This window comes from Lithobates pipiens, unplaced genomic scaffold (assembly GCF_037356315.1).
Source record: "Lithobates pipiens isolate NorthernLeopardFrog02 unplaced genomic scaffold, aLitPip1_a1.2 Scaffold_27, whole genome shotgun sequence".
Classification (NCBI taxonomy): domain Eukaryota; kingdom Metazoa; phylum Chordata; class Amphibia; order Anura; family Ranidae; genus Lithobates; species Lithobates pipiens.
This window is the reverse complement of record NW_027507788.1, coordinates 192,124,492-192,141,997: the sequence shown is the minus strand read 5'-3', so window position 1 is coordinate 192,141,997 and position 17,506 is coordinate 192,124,492. Positions and strand designations below refer to the sequence as shown.

At 43.4% G+C, this 17,506-nt stretch overlaps 1 protein-coding gene across 1 annotated transcript in view; it reads left to right on the top strand.

Moving 5' to 3' along the window:
• Positions 1-17,506, top strand: part of NOC2L (NOC2 like nucleolar associated transcriptional repressor) — a 224,624-nt gene that overhangs the window by 40,690 nt on the left and 166,428 nt on the right. The window contains exon 10 of the mRNA XM_077458080.1: positions 3,959-4,147. Within this exon, the coding sequence (XP_077314206.1) occupies positions 3,959-4,147 (189 nt within the window). The remainder of the gene's footprint in view (positions 1-3,958; positions 4,148-17,506) is intronic.

The window sequence follows — 17,506 nt, the reverse complement described above, 5'->3', positions numbered from 1 at the left end:
ATGTTCCCCATCCCCACCAAATAGAATATTTTTTATGTTTGTGAAAGATAATGTTACGCTGAGTAAATTGCTCTCGCTGTAGCGATCACGGCGATGCCTCACGTGTGGTTTGAACACCGTTTTCATATGCGGGCACTGCTCGTGTATGCATTTGCGTCTGCGCACGGGTTTGTTGGGTCGGGGTCCTTTTAAAGAAAACATTTTTTTTTCTTATTTATTTTACTTATAATTTGTTGGACACTGTTTAACTGATTCCCGACCGTCTTCCTGTACTTATACGTCGGCAGAATGGCATGGCTGGGCTAAGTAACGTACCCGTACGTTACTTTGAATTTACCGCTGTGCCCACGCGCGCCTGCCACGAGTGCCGTGCACGCCTGCCACGAGCTCTGTGCCCATGGGTCCCGCTGACTCGATTGCCGTGGGGATACCCGCAATCGTGTCATGGAGCTCAAGAACGGGGAGATGTCGATGTAAACATCTCCCCGTTCTGCCCAATGAGAGCACACTGATCCTGTCATCGGGAGCAGCGATCAGTGTGGTGTGACACACAGCCACGCCCCCAGACAGTTAAAAAAACGCCCCTATGATACACTTAACCCCTCCCCGCCCCCCAGTGGTTAACCCCTTCACTGCCAGTGACCTTTTTACAGTAATCAATGCAATTTTTTAGCAGTGATTGCTGTATTAATAACAGTGTTCCCAAAAATGTGTCAAAATTGTCCGATGTGTCCGCCATAATGTCACAGTCACGATAAAAATCGCTGCTCGCCGACATTACTAGTAAAAAAAAAAAAAACTATCCCCTCTTTTGTAGACCCTAGAACTTTTGTGCAAACCAATCAATAAATGCTTATTGTGTATAACCAAAAATATGTAGAAGAATACGTATCGGCCTAAACTGAGGAAAAAACTTTTTTTTATATATTTTCGGGGGATATTTATTATGTCAAAAAGTAAAAAAGAATGCGTTTTTTTTTTAGAATTGTTCTTGCTCTTTTATTGTTGAGGTGAGCAAATATGACCAAAAGAAAGCTCTATTTGTGGGAAAAAAAGACGTCAATTTTGTTTGGAAACCACATCGCATGTCCGCGCAATTGTCAGTTAAAGCAACGCAGTGCCGAATCGCAAAAAACGCTCTGGTCGGGAAGGGGTAAATCCTTCCTGGGCTAAAGTGGGTCACTTTTATTCCTATTACAAGGAATGTAAACATACCTTGTAATAGAAAAAAAAAAAAAGCATGACATGACCTTTTAAATATGAGATCTGGGGTCAAAAAGGTGAGATATTACATGTAGATTAATGGAAGCTTCACCTCCCTCCTATTCTAAGACACAGGCTGGAGGGGCATGTGACAGCCTGTGACTGGCAGAAATCCACCCACCCCATGTTATTGTCAAGAAATAATGAAGATTTGATTTCAAATATATTTATTTGTATGACATTTTAAAACCGGTTACTGATATTAACCCCTTAGCACCGACCGTACACACATTTGCGTTCTTGGCTTTCAGGGGTTATACCGGGGTGATGCCTGCAGCTGCAGGCATCACCCCAGTACCATTGTTTAGAGCGGGCGGTCAGCTCTTTAGGGATAACAAGCAATGCGGCTAAAAGCTGCTCGGTTGTTATCCCAAACGAATGGGAGGAAACGTCCCGCCACCTTCTACCGCTCTGAGGGCCTCCCATCCCCCTGGGAAACCCAGTTGGCGATCCGGCACTTCCGCCGGCTAGAGTAAGACTGAAACAAAGCCGGAAATGGCTTTGTTAAAGTCTTCTATGTAAAAACATGAAAGCAACGTCACTTCCGGTTTACTCGGCTGCCAGTGGTGCAGATTTTGAAAAAAAAAACTACAGTATTTCCGTTTTTTGCTGATCTGAATACTTTGATGTGTAAAGGAGGGATTTGGGGTCTTTGAGACCTCTGATCCCTCCATAAAGAGTACCTGTCGCCACCTATTACTGTCGCAAGGGATGTGTACATTCCTTGTGACAGCAATAAAAGTGTTTATATATATATTTTTTTTTTTAAAAGATGACAATCTAAAAAAAAAAAAAAAAAAGTTTTAAAGTGCCCCCGGCCCAGCGAGCTCACGCAGAGCAAAGTAAATGCATACGCAAGTCACGTCCGCTTATGTAAACGGTGCTCAAATCACACATGTGAGGTATCGCCACGGTCGTTAGAGTGAGAGCAATAATCCTTACAAAAGACCTCCTTCCTTTGTAACTCTAACCTGGTAACCATTACATTTTTTTAAAGCGTCGCCTATGGAGATTTTTAGGTACCGTAGTTTGTGGCCGAGCAGGTGCAATTTCAAAACATGACATGTTGGGTATCTATTTGCTCAGAGTAACATCATCTTTCACATTATTCAAAAAAATTGGGCTAAACTACGGTTTAGTTTATTTTTTATTTTTTTTATTCATGAAAGTGTCTTTTTTTCCCCAAAAAGTGCGTTTGAATGACCGCTTCGCAAATACCGTGTGACATTCTCTAGGGTCTCTGCTAAAATAAATATTTAGTTCGAAGTAATTTTGTAGCAAAAAATACAGATTTGAACGTGTAAGCAACAAATGTCAGAAATAGGCTTAGGCGTGAAAGGGTTAATTTATTTTACTCTATTCTAAAGACTGTTTGTGTTTTTTTTGTTTGTTTTGTTTTTTGAAGATGTGACCAGCAGCAGAGATTTGAAGTTTTTCCTGCTTAATGTTTCCCTGCAGACAGGCTGGGAAAGATCAGGGTCATGTGATAGCTGTATATTGATTAATAAAAAGGTGGTTGGATGATATATATATATATTTTTTTAATTAAAATAACTACAGTGCCACCATCCACATAGCAGGGATTAAGTAAATTAAAACGTGTGTGTTTAGTAACACTTTAACCTGTTTTGTAGTACTATGGTGACCAATTAAAGCAAAACTCCAGGAACAAAACTTTTTTTCTGGCTTTTGCTGTGTGCAGATAAATGACCTGTTAGGTATAGTGCATTCATGCTGGATACTAATGTCGGTGCCGAACTTTCAGCAACGAGAGATGTGCCCCTCTTACAGTGGGTATCCCTGTTTTTTCCTGCCCTTTCCTCCACCTTTGTCAATTACCCACCTATTCTGTCCATAGCATTCAAAGGGCTCTGTGAATAGACAAGGGAGGTAGAACCAGGTGGGTAAATGACAGGATCTTCTCTTGTCCATTGCAATGCCCTGCACAGCAGAGAGTAGACTGGCATAGATAGAAGCAGACAATCGGCTGTGCTGCAGTGCTCCCATTTTTACAAGGGACATGTTGGCAAGAGGAAAGAGCAGAGTGACCTACCTCCCACCAAAGCATATGTACCTCCCTGATCTGCCTCCTTGCTTCAGAAGTCCATGTTTCCATGTCAGATGGTGTCAGAGCTTACTTGGAGGGATGACATCACTGCCCTCTCTACATACCAGCATTGAGGCCTGATGACTGGCCATCTGGCCAGAACAGGGAGGGGGTCACCAGGAAGAGATTCCCATACCAGGAAGTCATCCTTGATTACAGCAACAAAGTGAGGGCTCAGATGTAGCAAGGATGCACAGGTGAGTGAGTAAACCTTGCTGGAGGGATGACCCATTATAGGCCCTGAATGGGTAAAAGTGACTGCTTCTATTTTAGAAGAAACACATTTTGGTCTTCCCACATTTCCCAAGCAGAGCTGTGCTGTGCAAATCTCAGGAATGGATAGACAGAAATACAAATCGTTTGGCAGGTGAAATGGCTCTCATATATGTATTTTATCTGTGTAGTTAATGGTTTCCTGTTAACTGTTTGCTTTAAGAAATGCAGTTGAGTATAACAGTAATCATATCAAAATGTTCCAACAAGGAAAGCGCTAGATAAACAATAGTAATTTTACTACTTACTATGAATGTTGGCGTTCCTGTGTGCATCTGTTTTAAATATTTCATAAATGTTGTCTTCCTCATGCAGAAAATGTACATCTCCTATGTGAAGAACTGTAAATTTACATCTCCCAATGCCCTGCCCATGATCAACTTTATGCAGCGTACTTTAACCGAGATGTATGCGCTGGACGTCCAGGCCTCCTATCAGCACATATTTGTATACGTCAGACAGCTGGCAATTCATCTGCGCAGTGCCATGACCCTAAAGAAGAAGGTGAGATGAGAATTGGCAGTTGAGCTAATGTATGTCAGGAGCTGTTGATTCTGTCTGTAGTAATTTGCATTATATAATTCCTGCAGTCACTGCAGTTGTTTGCAGTCAAGTCATTCTTTCCCAAAGCAGAATTGCCCTTTTCATTTGTGAAAGCTGAACTAATCTTGCACTAGGCTGCTCTTTTTTTTGCAGTTGTGATATTACCACATACAATGAATTAGTGAACAGAATTGCACCGTTAACGATCATTTACCAAGTGCCCGTTTTAAACCAATATAAATCTGCCCTCTAAAAATACAATTCCAGTCTCCTCTCTGCCAAACAGACCTATTTTATCACTCTCATTAGCAATTCATCATTCCGTCCCCGTCAACTCTTCTCTACCTTCAACTCTCTACTTCGTCCTCCACCCGCCAACTCACTCACTGCCCAGGAAATCGCCAACCACTTCAAACAAAATACTGATACAATTCGTGAGGGTGTCTGATACCCTCCACGCTTTACACTTGCCTACAGGCACAATCACTTCCCTCTTTCAACCCCACCACTATAGACGAGGTTGCTAAACTACTTGGTAATGTCCACCTTATCACCTGCCCTCTGGATTCTGTTCCCTCACAAATGCTACGTTCACCGTCTGGCTCTATTCTACCCTTTCTAACCCACATCTTCAATCTCTCACTCTCTTCTGGTATCTTCCCCTACTCTCTAAAACATGCACTTCCCAGACCATACTTAAAAAGCCCTCACTGGACCCATCCAATCTTAACAACCTATGACCCATCTCCTTGCTCCCCTTATGCAAACTCCTCAAACGTCTGGTCTACAACTGACTGAGCGTCCACCTAGCTAATGATAGCCGTCTTGATCCCCCCTCAGTCTGGATTTCCTTTCCTCAGCACTCCACAGAAACTGCTCTCCTAAAACTAACAAACGATCTACTAATGGCCAAAACCAATCAACACTATTCTGTACTCCTACTCCTAGACCCCTCTGCTGTTGCCTTTGATACGGTCGACCACCCCTTCCTCAAAATACTCCACGCCTTAGGTCTCCTTGACTGTACTCTTCGCTGGTTCTCTTCCTACTTGTCCAACTGCACCTTTAGTGTTTCTTAAAACTCTACTTCTTCCTCTCCTCTTCCTTTCTCTGTTTGAGTTCCCCAAGGTTCTGTTCTCGGACCTCTCCTATTTTCAATCTACACCTCCTCCCTGGGTCAACTGATAGCCTCCCATGGCTTCCAATACCACCTCTACGCTGACGACACCCAAATCTATTTCTCTACTCCTCAGCTCACTCCCTCTGTCTCCTCACATATCACTAATTTACTATGAGATATCTCAGTCTGGATCTCACACCACTTCCTGAAACTCAATCTATCAAAGGGCGGAGCGACGCACTGAAGTCACCTCGTGTCTGTGTATGATGCAGGGAGGACGGGTTTGTTGTGGTGTGCGTCCGGCCTGAGCAAACAACTTAAGGCCTGACTTATTCTGCTTTTGTAAGTGTGTTTTTTATTCATCTAATACAATTAAAATTAGGGTTTTACACTATTCGGAGCCTTCTTATTTTCTATATACGTCAGTACTCACCCATGAGCTTGGATTGATTGGGGTTTATCCGGAGGCCAGTTGTCCATGTTTTATGTGGCGGAGGCCATATGTACCAGCGGAGGAATGTGATGGCTGGAGAAGCTGCTATAATATTCTTATGCTGTTTGTGACCTTCTGGATTGGGGGTCAGAATTTTCTGGTAAGGAGCCAATCTTCACATAGGTGGTGGTAGATTTTAACGGCTTACAATTTTTGAAGATATTTGTGGATGGACTTTTATTTAATCTTTTTTCACCTATTTTCACATATGGCTGCATAAGTTTTGCTGGACTTTATTCTGTGGGACAAATTTTTCAGTTTTTATTTTTGATTTATTTTAGATTGATTTTCATTTATCAATTTAATACCCTCATTTTTCACCTGCACATTTATTTAGCACACGTGTGAATTACTGGATACTTAATTTGTGTTCGTTTTGGTTTTGATGTATATTTCAATCACCTGGGATTTGATTTTACAGGTTTTGTATTAGACAACTACACATTAATTTTGTTTTTACATCAAGGGCGTCTAAGCCCTTGTACACACAGTCAGACATTCTGCCAACCAAATCCGTTGGATTTTGTCCGACGGATTGTGTCCAAAACTGTTGTATACACACGGTCGGACCAAGTTGTCGGAAAATCCGATCATTCAGAACGTGATGACGTTATTTCGTTACGACGGGACTACATTCAGGCTAGTAGCCAATAGCTTTGGTGTAGGAATTTGATCTGAGCATGCGTGGCACTTTGTCCGATCAAAATTCTCTACACATGATCGGAGTATGTCCGATCGGACCAGTTTGTCGGAAAATATTCCCAACATGTTGGAAAATTTGGTCCGACGGATATTCCGACGGAATCAGTCCGATGCATACCACACACAGTGGGAGTTATCCGACAGCACGGATTCTCCGACCGTGTGTACAAGGGCTAAGAGTGGTGTGACCCTTTGAGTCCTTGTTGGTGGGCAGTATAATTCTGACCCCAGTAGTGAGGTCACTCTCTATGCATAATTAATTTACCTACCACAGGTTAGCGCAGTTCAAATTTTATTTTCAATCTATCCAAAACCAAACTTATTTTTTCTCCTCCATATTCCCCTTCCCCTGATCTCTCTGTCAAAATCTATGGCACAACTATAAGCCCATCCCCACATGCCAAGTTTCTAGGTGTAGACCTGGACACTGAACTCTCCTTCAAGCAACGCGTCCAATCACTGTCCAAATCCTGCCACTGTCTGAATCCTGCCACAATTTCGCCCCCAGCTACATCACTAGCCTCGTCTCTAAATACCAACCTACTCGTTCTCTTTGTGCCTTTCAAGACCTCCTGCTCTCTTGCTCCCTCGTCGCATCCTCTTATTCTCGCCTCCAGGACTTTTCCAAAGCCTCTCCAATCCTATGGAATGCCTTCCCCCCAATCTGTCCGCCTATCTCCTACTTAATTAGCTTTTAGACTATCCTTGAAAACCCATCTCTTCAGAGAAGCCTATCCTACCCACACCTAACAACTCTATTTTCATTTTCTCCATCAGCTCATCCCCCACATTTATTACTTTTTGTTTCCACTTGACCCTCCCTTCTAGATTGTAAGCTGTAACGAACAGGGCCCTCTGATCCCTCCTGTATTGATTTGTATTGTAAGTGTACTGTCTGCCCTCATGTTGTAAAGTGCTGCGCAAACTGTTGGCACTATATAAATCCTGTATAATAATAATAATTTGCTTGAGAACTTGTACTCATGCAGTTGCTCCCATATCCTAAAACTGATACCTTTTGAGGTGCAATTCAAGCCCATACAAAATGAATGGGCTCAAATCGCACTGCAAAGAATGTGATTTGTATTTGACTGCGATGCGATTTTTATCCGAATCACATGCGGTTTCCCACACTGCTCCTGTGGTAACCCAGGTTTGTCATAGTGGCTTCAGCTGGAGTTCACAGGCGAGCAGTGCGGGGATACCACATGTGATTGTGACAGGAATCGCATTCTTGTTTAAATTACTTGCGATAATTTGCAGTGTGATTTGAGCGCATTGATTTTGTATGGGATCAAATTGCACTTCACAGTATCGTAATTGGTATCGGTGAGTACTTGAGCATAACTCGTACTCGCTCATTAAAAAAAAAAAAAAAAACGGGTATCTGTGCATCCCTCCCGTCCCTGAAGCAGAGTGTATGAGCAGTTATCACTAGTAAATGTGTGGTGTACATTTGAAAATATATTAATATATCTAAAGGCAAAACTTTTTTTTAAGATTTGTATAGAGTACAGAGAGATTAGAACTTTTGTCAGTTTTTATTGCTGTCTGTGCCCCGTTTAAGGAGATTCCCCCTCTCTATTTGACCTATTTACCATTATCATTGAAAGTGAAAGTAAAAGAAAATCTCAAATTTTGGGTTGTCCCCAGAAAAGTAATGGAGGGGACTCTAGTTCTGGTGACCTGGGGGGTCAACAGAAATGACCTTGCCCATCAATATTCTAGAGAGTCGGGCAGTATGCCTGGCCCTGGAGGCCTGGACGTCCAGACTACAAAATTGTCCTGTCAAAATCCAATTTGACAATGCCACAGCGTTGGCCTATATCAATCACCAAGGGGGCATGAGAAGTTGTGCGTCCCAGAAAGGGTGAATCATATTCTTTCTTGGGCAGAAAACAACATTCTTTGCTGATCAGCAATTTTCATTCCTGGGATAGAGAATTGGCAGGTGGACTGCTTGAGTCGCCAACAATTGTTCCTGACAGAATGGTCCCTTCATCCCAACATCTTTCTGTAAATATGTAAAAAAATGGAGAGTTCCGGACGTCGATCGGTTTGTGTCCAAGTCCAACAACAAGATCAACAACTTTGTGTCAAGGATAAGGGATCCGATGGCATACGCAACAGATGCCTTGGTCTTTCCGTGGGATCAGTTTTCACTGATCTATGCGTTCCCTCCTGTTCTACTGCTTCCGCGTCATCTTCTCAGGATCAAGCAAGAAGGGACAGAGGTGATTCTGGTAACCTCAGCATGGCCCAGGAGATCTTGGTTTGCCGAGATCATAAAGATGGCGGTAGGGACCTTTGGACCCTACCACTGTGGCCAAACCTCTTGCAAGGTCTGGTATTCCATCCTAACTTACAAACGCTAAATTTAACGGTTTGGCTATTGAGACCCACATTCTAAAGGACCATGGGCTGTCAGCTTCAGTAGTTTCTACTTTAGTTAATGCTAGGAAGCCGGCCTCTAGAGTCCTATACTATAGAGCAGGCATGTCCAAAGTCCGGCCCGCGGGCCAATCGCGGCCCGCAGTCCGGTTTTGAACGGCCCGCCTGGTGTGCTGCGGGATCAGGGCTGTCAAATGAGCCGATCCCCGGCACTGTGTGAAGCTCCGTCGGCTTCAAAAGTGAAAGTAAAGTGCAGAGGAGTGTGCTGTGCTCTCTGCTTCCCCCTACAGTGCAGTACCCGGCTGAATGAGGAAATGGAATGGAAAGGTACTGTACTACAAGCTAGATTCGTTTTAAAAAGGCTTTATTTATGTGTATGTGTGTGTGTGTGTGCATGTGTGTCTGTATGTATGTATGTGTGTGCATGTGTGTCTGTATGTGTGCATGTGTGTCTGTATGTGTGCATGTGTGTCTGTATGTGTATGTGTGCATGTGTGTCTGTATGTGTATGTGTGCATGTCTGTCTGTCTGTATGTATGTATGTGTGTGCATGTGTGTCTGTATGTCTGTATGTATGTGTGTCTGTATGTATGTATGTGTGTCTGTATGTATGTGTGTCTGTATGTATGTATGTGTGTCTGTATGTATGTATGTGTGTCTGTATGTATGTATGTGTGTCTGTATGTATGTATGTGTGTCTGTATGTATGTATGTGTGTCTGTATGTATGTGTGTCTGTATGTATGTATGTGTGTCTGTATGTATGTATGTGTGTCTGTATGTATGTATGTGTGTCTGTATGTATGTATGTGTGTCTGTATGTATGTATGTACGTGTGTCTGTATGTATGTATGTGTGTCTGTATGTGTGTATGTGTGTCTGTATGTATGTATGTATGTATGTGTGTCTGTATGTATGTATGTGTGTCTGTATGTATGTATGTATGTGTCTGTATGTATGTATGTATGTGTCTGTATGTATGTATGTATGTGTCTGTATGTATGTATGTGTGTCTGTATGTCTGTATGTGCGTGTATGTCTGTATGTATGCAAGTATATGCATGTGTCTGTATGTGTGTATGTCTGTGTGTATGTGTATGCATGTGTGTTACTTTTAATCCAGACCCCCCCCCCCCCCCATTCTTGTACCATCAGAACTGCTTTTGTGGTGCTTCTGTGTGTGATAGCAGCCAGGACTGCTGCTCCTCTGAAAAGCAATCCATATACAGATCGCTTTTCAGAGGCATTTGAAAGGTGGTAAAGAGGCATTATGTTGCCTCCTCACCACCTGTTTTAAGCCCGTAAATGTAGCATCACTATACCGCAACTGTGCAGTCTACACAGTTGCGGGGTAGTTGCAGTGCAGGCCCATTCACCCTGAGCATACCTCCAGCTGCAGCCACAGCATGTGTACACCCCCAGCTGCTCCCTCTGCAGCTAAAGGGGGAGAAGTTGGGGGTGGTAAAAACAGCTTAACCATGTAGTTTTACTGCCCCTCCAATAAGCCCTTGGTTCACATCTGCATGGCTGCATGCTGTGTGTAGGGCAGCCCATGCATTTCAATGGGCTTCCATACCCACAAAAATGCAGGGAAAGAAGTCCCAGAGCTTTTTTTTTTTTTTTTATTGCGCTGCACCAAAAGCACCCCATGTTTCCAATGTGTGGGGTACCATTAAGACTTAACGGTACCCCTAAAGAACAGAGCATTCGTCTGTGTGTCAGGCAAACGAGCGCGACAAAGGCACGAGAATTTTTGTTGGGCCAGGTATGAGTGCTCGAATGACCGAATTTTAATGGTTCAAAGAATGTCAGGCAAAATGGTCGGCCCTCACACATGTTCACTTCATCGAATCTGGCCCTCTTTGAAAAAAGTTTGGACACCCCTGCTATAGAGTCTGGAAGGCATATGTCTCCTGGTGTGAATCCACGGGTTGGCACTCCAGAAAATATGTCATAGGTAGGATCCTTGAATTCCTACAGATGAGATTAGAAGTGAAGCTGGCCTTGAGTACTATCAAGGGCCAGGTGTTAGCCTTATCGATATTTTTTCAACGACCACTTGCTTCACACTCTCTGGTTCGTAACTTTATTCAGGGGGTAACGCGGATTAATCCCCCAGTTAGGTCACCCCTGAACCCTTGGGACTTAAATTTAGTCCTGTCGGCTTTACAAAAACAGCCTTTTGAGCCAATTCGAGATATTCCCTTGGTCCTCTTGATGAGGAAGATAATTTTCTTGGTTGTCATATCTTCTGCAAGAAGATATATCAGAGTTGGCTGCTCTTTCTTGTAAAGATCCATATTTGATTATTCATAAGGATAAGGTTGTATTGCGGCCTCATCCTAATTTTCTACGTAAGTTAATGTCAGGTTTTCATTTAAACCAGGATTATTGTTCTGCCTTAATTTTTTCCAGAACCTCGTTCTGTGGCAGAAAAGTCACTACATTCTCTTGATGTGAAAGTGACTGCTCAGATTTATAAAACAGAAGTTTTGTTTGTATTGCCAGACGGACCTAAAAGAGGGCAGGCAGCGTCAAAATCTACTATTTCTAAATGGATTTGTCAAGTGATTGTTCAAGCTTATGGTTTAAAAGGGAAAATTATTCCTTTTCATATTAAAGCGCATTCCGCCAGGTCTGTTAGTTCTTCTTGGACAGTGCATCACCATGCCTCCATGGCTCAAATCTGCAAGGCCGCAACATGGTCTTCAGTCCATACATTTAACAGATTCTATCAGAATGTAAAAGGTTCTGAGGATATCGCATTTGGGGACAGTGTTCTGCAGACTGCAGTATAAGTCCTCTCGTTTCTTAGTAGTGCCCTACTTTTGTTATGTCTCCCTTCCTTCAGTTGGCATTGCTGTGGGACATCCCACATAGTAACTACTATGGCTCTGTGTCCTGTGATGTACGATAAGAAAATACGATTTTTATAACAGCTTACCTGTAAAATCTTTTTCTTTGAAGTACATCATGGGACACAGAGGTTCCTTCTTGGTATAGACGTGTATTGCTTTGCTACAAAACTGAGGTACTCCCAGTAGTGGGAGGGGTTATATAGGTAGTGCAATTTTTGTCTTGGGGTGTGACAGTGTCCATCGCTGAAGGTTGCCTATGACCCGCATAGTAACTACTAGGGATGCACCGAAATTTCGGCCGCCGAAACATATCGGCCGAAAATGCCCTTTTCGGCAATTTGCCGAAAGAGAAAAACGGCCGATAATGGTGCCGAAAATGGGGCGGGGCCAGGGTAGGGGGCGGGGCTCGGCCCCCCGCCCCTGGTGCGCCCATCATGAAAAGCTATATCTATATAGTGCGGGAGAGCCGTCTCTGCCGCCTGTTTGATCACAGCGTGGGAACATCACAGCTTTCAGTTCAATAGCTGTGTGTTCCCGGCCGCGTGCCATCACGTACAGCCCCTCCCCCTTGTCAGGGCACTTTGATAGACAGATCATCCGTCCAATCCTACGGGTGATCTGTCTATCAAAGTGCCCTGACAAGGGGGAGGGGCTGTACGTGACGGCGCGCGGCCGGGAACACACAGCTATTGAACTGCAAGCTGTGATGTTCCCCTGCTGTGATCAAACAGGCGACGGAGGCGACTCTCCTCCTCTTCTCTTCACAGGTTAGCTGCTATTAGAGGGGACACACTGGCTGGCTGCTATTAGAGGGGACACACTGGCTGGCTGCTATTAGAGGGGACACACTGGCTGGCTGCTATTAGAGGGGACACACTGGCTGGCTGCTATTAGAGGGGACACACTGGCTGGCTGCTATTAGAGGGGACACACTGGCTGGCTGCTGTGAGGGGACACACTGGCTGGCTGCTGTGAGGGGACACTGGCTGGCTGCATTGTATCAATTGTATCATGTGTCATGTATCATGTGTGCAATTTCTGACCATCTCCTGTACCACGTCCGCAGTCTCTGACCATCTCCTGTACCACGTCCCCTGTCTCTGACCATCTCCTGTACCACGTCCCCTGTCTCTGACCATCTCCTGTACCACGTCCCCTGTCTCTGACCATCTCCTGTACCACGTCCCCTGTCTCTGACCATCTCCTGTACCACGTCCCCTGTCTCTGACCATCTCCTGTACCACGTCCCCTGTCTCTGACCATCTCCTGTACCACGTCCCCTGTCTCTGACCATCTCCTGTACCACGTCCCCTGTCTCTGACCATCTCCTGTACCACGTCCCCTGTCTCTGACCATCTCCTGTACCACGTCCCCAGTCTCTGACCATCTCCTGTACCACGTCCCCAGTCTCTGACCATCTCCTGTACCACGTCCCCAGTCTCTGACCATCTCCTGTACCACGTCCCCAGTCTCTGACCATCTCCTGTACCACGTCCCCAGTCTCTGACCATCTCCTGTACCACGTCCCCAGTCTCTGACCATCTCCTGTACCACGTCCCCAGTCTCTGACCATCTCCTGTACCACGTCCCCAGTCTCTGACCATCTCCTGTACCACGTCCCCAGTCTCTGACCATCTCCTGTACCACGTCCCCAGTCTCTGACCATCTCCTGTACCACGTCCCCAGTCTCTGACCATCTCCTGTACCACGTCCCCAGTCTCTGACCATCTCCTGTACCACGTCCCCAGTCTCTGACCATCTCCTGTACCACGTCCTCAGTCTCTGACCATCTCCTGTGCCACGTCCCCAGTCTCGGACCATCTCCTGTACCACGTCCCCAGTCTCTGACCATCTCCTGTACCACGTCCCCAGTCTCTGACCATCTCCTGTACCACGTCCCCAGTCTCTGACCATCTCCTGTACCACGTCCCCAGTCTCTGACCATCTCCTGTGCCATGTCCCCAGTCTCTGACCATCTCCTGTACCATGTCCCCAGTCTCTGACCATCTCCTGTACCATGTCCCCAGTCTCTGACCATCCCCTGTACCATGTCCCCAGTCTCTGACCATCCCCTGTACCATGTCCCCAGTCTCTGACCATCTCCTGTGCCATGTCCCCAGTCTCTGACCATCTCCTGTACCATGTCCCCAGTCTCTGACCATCTCCTGTACCATGTCCCCAATCTCTGACCATCTCCTGTATAAAAATATTTTTTTAAAACAGTCATTTTCGGTATCGGTGCTGTTTCGGTATCGGTTTCGGTTTTCGGCCTAGTGTATTTTTCATTTTCGGTATCGGTTTCGGCACCAAAAAACCCATTCGGTGCATCCCTAGTAACTACTATGGTCTATGTCCTGTGATGTACTTAAAATTTTTTATTTTTATAACAGCTTACCTGTAAAAATCATTTTCTTTGAAGATTTGGATAGAGTGCAGAGAGCTTTTGTCAGTTTTTATTGCTGTCTGTGCTGTGTTAAGGAGATTCCCCCTCTCTATTTGACCTGTGTACCGTTATCATTGAAAGTAAAAGAAAATCTCACATTTTGGGTTGTCCCCAGAAAAGTAATGGAGTGGACTGTAGTTCTGGTGACCTGGGGGGTCCCCAAGGTATTCCCTTCATTTGCAGAGATTTCCTCTCACTTCATGTTTGGCTATAGAATAGTAAGTGAAGGGAAATTGCCACTATGCGACACTGGGGGGGAATAAAAAATCTGATGGGTTATAACCCTCCCTCCGCTCTATCCAAAATGAAAAGAAAAGTTTTGTCTGTAGTTTTACTTTAAGTCCTCATTCACACTGGCACCGTCAAATCGTCATTTCTGTGCAGCTAAAAGACATTTTTAAATACATATGATGATTTTTTCAATGGTGCCATTCACCCTATGCATTTACATGCGGTCGGTTTAGCTTTGTTTAGAGAAACCAGAATTTTGTATGTCCAAGATCTGATTAGATGATCTAAACACGCCTAATCTTGCTTTAAAGTAGGGACATCTCAATGCAGGAAAAAATTATCTTGGAAGATTAAAAGTTATTTACGCTTCCCATGAATTCTCTTGTATTTAGCTTTTCTCATTCATTGTGAATGAGGCCTAAATGTATACATTCTTTGTCAGTCGCACAGGTAATTATGATGGTGCTTTTGTTTTGTTTTTCTCTGCATCTTTTCTGTACCCTGTATCTATGCAATAGTGGCATAGATTTGGTGCAATGCCCTTCTGTTCATATCATTAGCAATGCTGCCACCTGCAGCATATTAGTATTAGTGCATGCTAATGTTCTATTACAAGGTCCGTTACACCAAAAGCAATATTTTTTAATGTAAGATTCTTGTAGAGTTCTTAATAATTTATAAAATAAATATGGATACCCCACATTTTACATAAAGTAAAAAAAAAATCCAATAAAGGTTTTTAAAAGATTGACACACTGATGAGAATTAAATCAAGCTGATTTCTTCTTTTAAAAACATGAAAATATTATAGAATCATTTTAGGTATTGTGAATATGAAGTAGTTCCTGTGAAGTATACACACCTGTTTTAATCCTTGTAATCCTTAAATAACTTTGGCCATTTAATTTTTAACTTTTTCTTTAAAGGGCATTTCTGTCTGCCTCTTGTCCCCTCCTAGGCTACCTCTGGATTTATTGCCCTATTCAACACCTTTTAGACACAGCACTGTGTCTGTACAGTGTTTGCCCCTTGCTGAGGGCATCTTTATAAAAATTGTACTGATGAACATTAAAAAGAAACAACTCATGTTTCTCCAGAAATCCGTGCTCTACATTTACCCCAGTAGGCACAAATACGTTGCCTTTCTGGATATGGGGGTGCTGGACTTGACCGGTGCCCTACACCGGCCTGACATTTCTTTGTTGCATCGTGCTCCACCACAATGCCATGCATTCTAAAAGACAAATGTCAGATGGCAGCAGAAAAAATACAAACCAATATATGGAAAATATAGCAAATTTATTAAGAGATAAAATCATCAGGATATCATCATACAGTAACCATATGACCGATGAACAGCAGTAACTTCTTGCTCTACATGTTTCGCCATACGATGACTTTCTCAGGAGATCTTGGGTAAGTACTGCATGTATGGTCATCATAGGTTGCGAACAATATATTAGAAAATACATAATTGATATAAAACTTCACATCATAATGCAAGTATATGAACAAATCAAATCTCAAAAATTCATTGGATAAAGAAAATAACCCTAATGCATCCCCACCTGAACTAGGATACATGTCCTATATAAACAAGATTAACGGCTTTGATATCTGGAGGATATTGATATTGCGGAGATATTCGGTGCACCACAGAGAAGGACATAAGAACTCCAATAACAGTGGGCCTGTCTGGGAAAAGGAGTTCTCTTAAGCCTTCAATCCAAATATAAACGCACATCAATAAAATTACCAAAAAGTCTAACCTACCGGTATATTATTCAGTGGCAGAAAACATCCATCCAAGTAAAAAATGCTCCCAGTTGGTTAACAAAATTGAAGATAGATTTTCCAAAAAGGAACTCTTAAGCTGTTATACTTAATCAGTAACCAACAAAGCAGGAAAAAACAATTGGGAGATGTCTAAGTCACATCAATCATAGCCAAAGAATGGATCCAAATGCAAGCAAACGATTAACTTACCTCCTAAATACTTGATGCACCGCATGTCCCTCCATTCCAATATCTGGCCCCTGCCATGTCTGCAGACTAGGAGATCCTTTTTATGTCTCCTCCGCCTCCTCAGCGTCCAGTGATGCTGATGGAGGCGCAGCTACCAGAAAATGCCATTGCGCATGGTGTGCCAGAAATGACGCCACGTGCAAGTACGACAGATATTAACTGCGCCATGATGGAGAGTCTGCCCATAACAGTGAGCAGCTTTAGGCAAAGAGAGCCCACAGTCACTCAACTCCACCCATACCCCCACATAGACAGGGAGAATAGACGGAGACCAAATCAGGAGGGCACAAAAGGCAAATGGCCAGGGGCACCAACACCAAGAGCAATCTCAGGAGAAAACTCCATAAAGGAGCAAATGGTGGTGACACCTTGGGCATCCGTATGGTCACCAATCTCCAAATAATATATCTCAATAACAACAAATCAAAAGGTACCATCTAGTGGTCAAACATGGGAAAAACAGCCCCAATACAAAAAGACAAGATGTATTCATATTGACATTGAGAGCCTGTATTTAATATAAATCCCCCCCTCAAAAAAAAGGGGGGGAAAGGGGGAGGGGAAAAAACAAGACACAGGTTATTATTCAATATAGAGACACATGGGAGATTTCAAAACCAATGCATGATTGAGTTACAGAAAGAAATGTATATATTCACATAAACAAAAATAGAATAACCATTTGTAGATTGAACAAAAATGGATCCTAATTAGAAATAATTAGAATTCTTCATGAAAAAGAACTCCAGTGGTTTAAAGCAAGGGTTTGTAGCTAATGGACTCATTCAGTCCTGGATATTTCATACCTGACAAGGTGTGAATCCATTTAGTTTCATGCTGTAAGAGTAATTTGTCGACATCACCCCCTCTTTCATGTACGGTATATGTTCAAGGGCCAAAAATTTCATTTTAGATCATTTAAAGCTATGATAGAGCCCCATATGCCGACTGATTGGGGTTTCTAATTTCTTCTTAGAGACTAAAGACACGTGGTCTTTTTTTTTTTTTTCCCGTCATAGAAAACCTTGCATTCATATTCAATATAAATTCTATGCCAA